Here is an 8874-nt window from a genome sequence, read left to right on the forward strand (position 1 = left end):
TGCATTCCTGTTTGGGTGACAGAGTGAGAGTCCAACTCAAAAAAAAAAAAAAAAAAAGATTTCTTGTATGCATACAATACTTGTTTGTGTGTAATAATTTAAGATACAAATCCTGAGGTTTATTTTAATGGACAAGTTTTTTCTTTTTAAGTTTACAATTTCCAAAACTGGTTGGAAGTGGGGATATCATACTTTTTGCTCTTTTTTTTCACAGCCGGGCCCCTCAGATGAGAACTGCACCCAGGCCAGCACCGGCAGCTCAGCCACCAGCAGCGGCCCCACCATCTGCAGTTGGCTCACCGGCTGCTGCTCCCCGGCAGCCAGGTCTGATGGCCCAGATGGCAACCACTGCAGCTGGTGTGGCCGTGGGCTCTGCTGTTGGGCACACACTGGGTCATGCCATCACTGGGGGCTTCAGTGGAGGAAATAATGCTGAACCCGCAAGGCCTGACATCACTTACCAGGTAAAATTTGGGGCAGCATTTCCCTTTATGGGTGTATTTTATGAGAAAACCTAGTTGTAAGTTCCTTAGGTGTAGGAATTGTCTTTAAGATTCCACAGTGCTGTTAATAGACAATAGGTTATCAAAAGCCATACTTGGCAGTTGAGTTAGTACCTTAGGCCCGCATTAACAAGTACTGCACAAGTTGTATTTCTTCCCAAGGAGTAGAATTCTAACAGTCCAACCTAACTTGCTGTAAAACAGCCATTTTTCCCTTTGAATATTTTATCTTGGTAACATTTCCTACCAATCCAGTCTCAATCTTAGTTAATCAAAAGTCTTTTTACTATTTTTTGTTTGTTTACCTGATATTTACCTCTTTCTGAGGTATGTGGATTGTCTCTTCTAGTGATCATGGGTGTATACTCTTGCGTTTCTGGTGTATTTGAAACTCTAATACATCAATTTTTCTGTAATCCCATTTTTCTTTTTTTTTTCTGAGTTAGAGTCTTACTCTATCACCCAGGCTGGAGGGCCGTGGCACACTCCAGGCCACTGCAGCCTCAACCTACTGGGCTCAGGTGATCCTTCCACCTCAGCCTTCCAAGTAGCTGGAACTACAGGCACACGCCACCATGCCCGGCTAGTTTTTTGATTTATTGTAGAGATCAGGTCTTGCCAAGTTGCCCAAACTGGTCTCAGACCCGTGGGCTCAGGCACTCCTCTCACCTCAGCCTCCCAAAGTGCTGGGATTATAGGCGTGAGCCACCATGCCCAGCCTAATCCCATTTTTCATCCATAAAGCTCACTATGTCATTTAGTCTTGAGATACCTAGGTAGCTATTCCAGTTTATTTGCATCTTTGTTCTTGAGTCTTTCTGATTACACCTGGAATTTTATGAAAGCACATTTGCTTTTTGCCTTTAAATCTTTTTACTTCTTGTATTATTAGATAGAAATATTAATTTGGATCTGGTTCTAGTTCTCTTTCCCTAGTTAGCCTTAAAGATAGATACAGTTCTTTGTGTAGATGTAAACATGATTTTCTTTCTCAGCAGTATTGAATGTTTTGTCTTTGCAGGAACCTCAGGGAGCCCAGCCCACACAGCAGCAGCAGCCTTGCTTTTATGAGATAAAACAGTTTTTGGAGTGTGCCCAGAATCAGGGCGACTTAAAGCTCTGTGAGGGTTTCAGTGAGGTGCTGAAACAGTGCAGACTTGCAAACGGTAGGTGACTTATTGAACTTACATCTGCTTAATTTACAATGGTGTTCCTGGACTCTGTAGAACTTAGGTAGTCTGCGTTTAATACTTTTTTAAAAAAAACATGACCATGCCCAGCTTTTTTTTTTTTTTTTTTTTTTTAATTGTAGAGATGAGGTCTCACCAAGTTGCTCAGGCTGGTCTCAAACCCATGAGCTTAGGCAATCCTCTCGCCTAGGCCTCCCAAAGTACTGGGATTGCAGGCTTGAGCTGCTGCACCTGGCCTATTTAATAAATTAAATTGACAAGTTAGAGGAGATTTTTTTTAAATTTCTCAGGAAATAATTTAACTCTTCTAAAAACTGGTCCAGAGGTTTCTAGTCACTGTCTTTTTTTTTTTATTTTTGAGTTGGAGTCTCACTGTCGCACAGGTTGGAGTGCAGTGGCATGCTCACGGCCACGCAACCTCAACCTCCTGGGCTCAGGTGCTCCTTCTGCCTCAGCCTTCTAAGTAGTTGGAACTACAGGCATGCATCACTGCACCCAGCTAATATTTTGACTTATTGTAGAGAGATGAGATCTCACCAAGTTTTCCGTGGGCTCAGGCAATCCTCTCACCTCAACCTCCCAAAGTGCTAGGATTATAGGCATGAGTCACACTGTGCCTGGCCTCTAGTCACTATCTTAAGCTTTACCAGTTATATTCTGAATCTCAATCTTCCTTAAGGAGGTATAAATAGGTTTCTTATACCAGATCTTATTGTGGTTACTGCATGTGAGTGATTTCCTACCCTTCAGGCCATGAATATAAAATTCATTCCATTTTCTCCAAAAATCCAGGAATGGACATAAAGAGACCGATAATATTGTTGCCATTCTGTATACCTCATTGAGAGAGAAGAAATACATTAAATCCCTCAGGGAAATGCTTGATGTTTAGAGTCTCTTGTTGGTTGCAGGATGTCTTTATAGCTTACAAAAGAAACCAATAACCTTGGGCTGTTGTTCCTCTTTGCATAATTTGTAGGGCTTTGTTGAGTATATGCAGCTAGTACTCATCTAACTTATCTTTTCTGTTTGCAGGATTGGCCTAATCGAGGTCAGATTGAAGCAATGGAAAATCGGCTCTCATGACCAAGTTGATTTAGCATAAAAATATAATTGATAATGAAGGTATAAAGTGCAAAAGCACCAGTTAAACCTCCCCTCTGTCATTCATAGCTTCCTTCAGAATTGCAATGAAAGAGATGGTTCTTACTGTGTAGAATTTCATTAAGATGGTGTAGTATTTGGGACTAGGCAAGTGTTTGTGTGGCCTCCTTAAGCCAGCTGTTGTGATTTTGGGTTTTTTGTGAGTTAATTAGAATAAAGTGGTTTTCTTCCAAGATGTGATGTCTTTAAGTGTAAGGTCATAAGTTGGAAGTGGTATACACATGCGTGCTGAACTTAAGCATTTTGCAATAGAACATAATTGTCTCAACATGTCTTTAAATTCATCTATTCTCTGAATATTAAATTAGCAACTACTGGGAAGATCGGACAGCTAGCTGCCTGAGGAGTTACGTAAGGAGTCACTCACTAGCAGACGTGCTGCTCAGTACAAAGATTCCAGGTGCTACAGGCCTGGAGTTCAACAAACTGAGCAGTAGCAGGAGCTTTGCTTAAAATACCATTTTAATCAGGTGAATAATAAGGGAAACATGGGAATAGTCCTGTTCCAGGTGAGGTTCCTGGGGCCAGGTCAGCACGACATGTCACTGTTCCCCTACTATTTTCAATGAATTGGTTGAAACTAAAAACCATTCTCTTAATATAGGCTGTTCCCCTGCAGATTTTTTTTTTTCTACTTAAGGTATTGTAGCCCCTTCTTCCTGAAAGACTCACGTTAGCTGCAGTCACCCACTTGGTTGGGAAAGGACTCAGGGCGGGGGAAGCTCAACATTTCATTCTCTTCTAGGAGTTAATATCTAGCGTGCGTTTTGCTCTGCAGTTTTCATAGGTTTCATTATCTGATGTTTTTCCCTTTTAAACGAAGTTTCAGAGACCTCCATTACTGCAACGTGAGTGAAGTGCTGGTGAATGAGTGAATTATTCTTTTGCTGCCTCCTATCCTCAGCCATGTTCTTGGAGTACCTCGCTCTGCTAAATATTCAGTTCCTGAAAGGGGTCAAGACTCCCTTCCTTGAGGACCTGAATGATCACAAACAATTCACTCTTGGCCAGTCTCCCAGAACATTCTCTCCTGGGTTTATGGTAGGCTCCTTTGTTCATTTTTGTGGAGGTTCAGGACTTCTGAGTTCATAGTGTTAATGCACAGATGCCCCTTGTGTCCAGGGTGTAGTGGTGTGTTGATTAATCAAAAAAATGAACCGCAAATGTTGACAAAATGCAAGAGAGGCTGACCTGGCCCCTCCTTGGTAGAAGCCACAGCTATAAGAAGGGCATGGGATGAATAAGACACTAAGTGCACTGACCTTTGCCCTAAGGTTCAGAAGGGATTTTGTGATGCATTGGAGGTACAGCTGGCCCTCCGTGTCCACAAGTTCCACATTCATGGATTCAACCAACCCAGGAGTGGAAATAATTTGAAAAATAAATGGATGGTTGCGTCTATACTGAACATGCTCAGACGTTTTTCCTGGTCGTTATTCCCTAAACAATACAGTATAACAACTATTGACATAGTATTAGGTATTATAAGTAATCTGGAGATGATTTAGAGTATATGGAAGGGTGTGCATAGGTTATATGGAAATACTATGGCATTTTATATATAAAGAACTTGATCATCTGGAGTTTAGTATCCAGGAGGGTCTTGGAACTAGAGATACCTTATAAATCAGCAAGTCAAATCAGCAAGTCAAAGCTTAGAAAGTAAGGGGCAGGTAGGCCTGTTAATAAAGGAAGAGTTCCAGGTGTTTTCATCCTTGGAAGATTTGCATTTCAATTTGCTGCATTCCAATAACTTAGAGGCCTTTATGCTTAGAACTCATACCCTGAAGTCTTTTTCAACTCCTTTCTACATCACAATTCAGCAAAAAACTGCCCAGAGAGAAGGAAATGGATGGTCTGCATACTATGGAAAGAACACACCCTCACAATATCTGGGGTTAATCTAGGCTCTTCTCACCTATTTGGCGACCTTGAGCAAATCTCTCAAATTTGCTTAATACCAGAGTTTTAGAGTCCAAATCACATTATCAAATTTAACATCTCAGCTTGTGTGTAAAGCACTATCCTCCCACCCCCTGCCATTAATTTGGAATATTAGAATTAGGGGTTTGAAAAAAGGTAGTTATTTTTTGAGTCAAGAGTCTGGCTCTGTCATCCAGGCTGGAGTGCAGTGGCATGATCACAACTCACCATAACCTCAAACTCTTGGGCTCAGGTAATCTTCCTGCCTCATCTTCCCGCAAAACTGGGATTACAGGTGTGTGTCTCCACACTCAGTTAATTTTTTTTTTTATTGAGGTCTTGCAGTGTTGCCTAGGCTAGTCCTGAACTCCGAGGCTTATGCAGTCCTCCTGCCTTGGCCTCCTAAAGTGCTGGGATTACAAGCATGAGCCACTGTGCCTGGTCAAAAATTAGTTTTAGAATGAGATGGAGCAATGAAAAGTTTCTGCTGTGTATTTTATTTCCAATTCTTCCAATTCCTTAAGGTAGAATCATACTGATGTGGAACTTGGTCTAATTTGCATGTGGTTAGACCTGTAATCTTTTCTTGGCACATGGAACTCCTCCCAATAGAAACTACAGGCTGGAAACAATGGATTAAGGAAGATTTTTTGTTGTTGCTGTTACTGTTTTAAGTTACTTCTGATGTAAGGTTAAAGGAAAGTTTTTTTTTTCCTTCCACCTCAACCTTCCAAGTAGTCGGAACGACAGGTGCACGCTACCACACCTGGCTAATTTTTGATTTATTGTAGAGACAGGGCTTGCCAAGTTGCCCAGGCTGGTCTCGAACCCACGGGCTCAGGCAATCGACTTGCCTCGGCCTCCCAAAGTGCTGGGATTGCGGGCTGAGCCACCGAACCCAGCAAAGGAAAGTTCTTTAAATGAAATTATAGAAGGCAGATCAGAGATGGATTCCTAGAGGAGAATTTCCCTAGCCTTTAGGGTCTGCATTATGTAAAGGAATCATATAAACTATCCCCGAGAAGATCTGGATCTCTAGGTCCCTGTGACAGCCAGGACTGTCAGCCGCCGCAATCGTGCTCTGAGGCATTCTCCATGCCTCTGCTCTCAGCACACACAAAATCGAAATAAATTCCAGAGAAGCAAGTGCAATCCCAACAAGGCTGGCTTTGTCTCTTCCGGGCCTGGAGGCCACTGAGCTCCAGAGGAAAGCCTGGCCACTTCGTGCCGCCCTACCAGGTCCCAGGTCACCCGAGCTTCCCTCACCGTCCACCAGAGGGCACCGCTAGGCTCGGCGCCCTGTTCCAGCTGAACCTTGGCCTGCATCCCAGGTTCGCAGTTGTGGTTTATTTTTGGTACGTCAGTCTTTGGACATCAAGTAGCAAAACCCAAAAGAGGAGCAGCAGCTCTGGCTGCAAATGTCTGCTCGGGACACAGCTTCGGCCCCCTGTTGTCCCTTCTCCCTCAGGAGCTCTGAGACCTTTGGGGTTCTTGTCAAGCTCATTCACGGGCCTGCAAGGACTTAACGGTGAGTAGCCAGGCCAGTGATGGACCAAAGCCCAGCGGCAGGGAGGGGCTGTGGGATGGTGATAAAAGATAGAAATCCCCAAATCTGTCAGACCCATTTTTCTCTTCTAAAGGCAGACGGACCCGGGAGAGTGGCAGCTTTGACTCTTGAAACCCTCATCGGGGGAGGCTGATACGGTTTTCGGACTTTCAGAGTTTGGGGGAGGGATGTTATGTTCCAAAAAGGACCAGGCCACCTGCTGCCATTCGGAGACCCTCTCCCAAGGGGTCTTGGGAAAAGTGTGAGAGGACCAGTGGACAGAGACACAAAGTTGGCCCTAGTCAGGCTTCAGAGCAGGGGAATGGGGCAAAACAACCACCGCCTGGCCCTTAGGAAAGGTGACCACAGCCAGAACCCAGCCAAGCTGACTGTACCAGGATAGCATCCTGTGGTGGTGGCGGGGGCAGCGGGGAGATATCCTCTGCCCATGGAGGGCTGGGGAAGGGAAGGAGCCGGTACTGCTCAGCTTTGGGGAGTGAGGGACACTGATGCCCATCTTGGGAACTTAGAAGGACTTGCCAGGAAATGGGCTTGTTTTTGAGGGGGACAGACACTCCTGGCTCAGCTTGGTGGGGTTGCTGATGGGGCAGAGGAGGCCTGTGAGCAGCCCAGACGCCTGCTACTGGCAGACAGGGCTTGTTATTCTAAACCTTCTCCTGGTAACCAGGCACCCAATAGTGGAGCCATCAGGATTCCTGGAACAGCTAGCCTGATCACTGAGGAGGCCGGGGCTGCTCCCTGGCTGGTCAGCAAATTAGCTCCTTTAAGAGGCCAGGCCTTCTTGGGCCCAGAAGGGGAGGGGAAAATAGCACTGGAGAGAGCTTTGGCCCTGCTGACAGGCAGTCTGTGCCTGTTGTTGTTTTTTTTTGATTGTGTATTTATTCTCACATGTTTAAATTTCAGTCACCTTCAGATACTCTCCATTTGATTCAATACACTTATCAAGATGTTTCTTCCACTTCTCAAGCAGTTTTTGATCTTTTTTTTTTTTTTGAGTTGGAGTCTCACTCTGTCACCCAGGCTGGAGTGTAGTGGCATGCTCACGGCTACTGCAGCCTCAGCCTGCTGGTCTCAGGTGATCCTTCTGCCTCAACCTTCCAAGTAGCTGGAACTATAGGCGTACACCACCGAACCTGGCTAATTTTTTGATTTATTGTAGAGATGAGGTCTCACCATGTTGCCCAGGGTGGTCTCAAACCCCTGAGCTTGGGCAATCCTCTTGCCTTGGCCTCCAAAGTGCTGAGATTATAGGCGTGAGCCACTGCACCTGGCCTGTACCTGTTTTCTACTTGTCTTTCCTCCTGTTGGCAGATGATCCTGCATCTGAGGCAGGAGACCAGTTCCCTGGTAGGAGCCTCTCCATTCTCGAAGCAAAGTGGGTCAGCTCAGCCCCTGTGCATCCAGGCCTGTGTGTCCTGGCCTGGTTCTGTCTCACACTGCAGCAGAAACACTCAGGGCTATTGGCCATCATTAGGTGGGACGTGGGGCATTCTGCCAGGAGGACCTGGACCAAAAGGATGCCTGTCTAACCATCAGTACACATCTAGGGAACAGCACCTGCTAATACCTGCACTGAGCACAGAGGGCAGAGATGGCTGGCACATCCTAGGGAAGATCACGATCTAATGGAGGAGATGGCAGCACACACTGACAAGTGACACCAGAGGCTGAGACCAGGACTCACCTGCCCAGCTCTGCATCCATCAGATCACCTAGTACACTGCTTAACATAGAGTGGGTGGTCTGTGGCTGCAGAAGGGAGATTGGAAGGAATGAATGAGTGAGTGACGGTGAAAGTCCCAGTTATGGGCAGGATAACAGGAAGAACCAGTGGGCTGGAGTGCAGGGGGTAAATCTTAGAAGGAAGGATGTTGTCTGAGTTGGACAGTCATGACTCAGAAGGATCAGGAGGGGGCATAGGAGCGGCATATTAAGAAGGAAATCAGCCGGGCTCAGTGGCTCAACCTGTAATTCCACGCCTTGGGAGGCTGAGGTGAGTGGATTGTCTGAGCCCACGGGTTCGAGACCCACCTGGGCAACTTGGTGAGACCTCATCTCTATAATAAATCAAAAATCAGCCGGGCCTGGTAGCGCACACCTGTAGTTCCAGCTACTCGGAAGGCTGAGGCGGAAGGATCGCCGGAGCCCAGCAGGTCGAGGCTGCGGTGGCCGGGAGCGGCCACTGCACTCCAGTCTTGGGGGCAGAGTGAGACTCCAACTCAAAAAAAATAAAATCTAAAATCATGCTGGCCTTGTCAGTGTTAACCTTGGGCTTAATTTCCTGCCTTGGGCCTGGGCCTGGCCTGGCTGAGTATCTGCTGCCTTCATCTGGAACTGTAAAAAGCCACATGGTCTCCTGGGGGGTCACAGGAGTAGACAGTGGGAAGAAGCAAGCCAGACACTTTCCAAAGTTCCAGACAGTGAGAGGGACGAAGAACCCAGAAGGAAAGATGGTCATCACTGGGGGCCAGAAAGGGCTAGGAAACCAGGTGGCTGAATCTTTTCTTTTCTTTTCTTTTTTTTTTTT

At 45.8% G+C, this 8874-nt stretch overlaps 2 protein-coding genes across 4 annotated transcripts in view; both read left to right on the forward strand.

The window, feature by feature from the left end:
- CHCHD2 (coiled-coil-helix-coiled-coil-helix domain containing 2) overlaps positions 1–8874 on the forward strand; it is a 19981-nt gene that overhangs the window by 2399 nt on the left and 8708 nt on the right. The window contains exons 2-4 of one of the 3 annotated variants that reach the window (XM_021718643.1): positions 215–464; positions 1525–1669; positions 2729–2744. In XM_021718643.1, the coding sequence (XP_021574318.1) occupies positions 215–464; positions 1525–1669; positions 2729–2739 (406 nt within the window). In that variant the 3' untranslated portion in view covers positions 2740–2744. Of the gene's footprint in view, positions 1–214; positions 465–1524; positions 1674–2728; positions 3033–8874 lie in introns of those variants that run through there. The other 2 variants (XM_021718642.1, XM_008070193.2) reach the window with 2 other exon arrangements.
- PHKG1 (phosphorylase kinase catalytic subunit gamma 1) overlaps positions 6206–8874 on the forward strand; it is a 10487-nt gene continuing 7818 nt past the window's right edge. Inside the window, exon 1 of the mRNA XM_008070195.2 lies at positions 6206–6324. The gene's annotated coding sequence lies outside the window, so the exon portion shown is untranslated. The remainder of the gene's footprint in view (positions 6325–8874) is intronic.

Source organism: Carlito syrichta, unplaced genomic scaffold (assembly GCF_000164805.1).
Source record: "Carlito syrichta isolate Samal-C Ts95f unplaced genomic scaffold, Tarsius_syrichta-2.0.1 Scaffold313183, whole genome shotgun sequence".
Classification (NCBI taxonomy): Eukaryota; Metazoa; Chordata; class Mammalia; order Primates; family Tarsiidae; genus Carlito; species Carlito syrichta.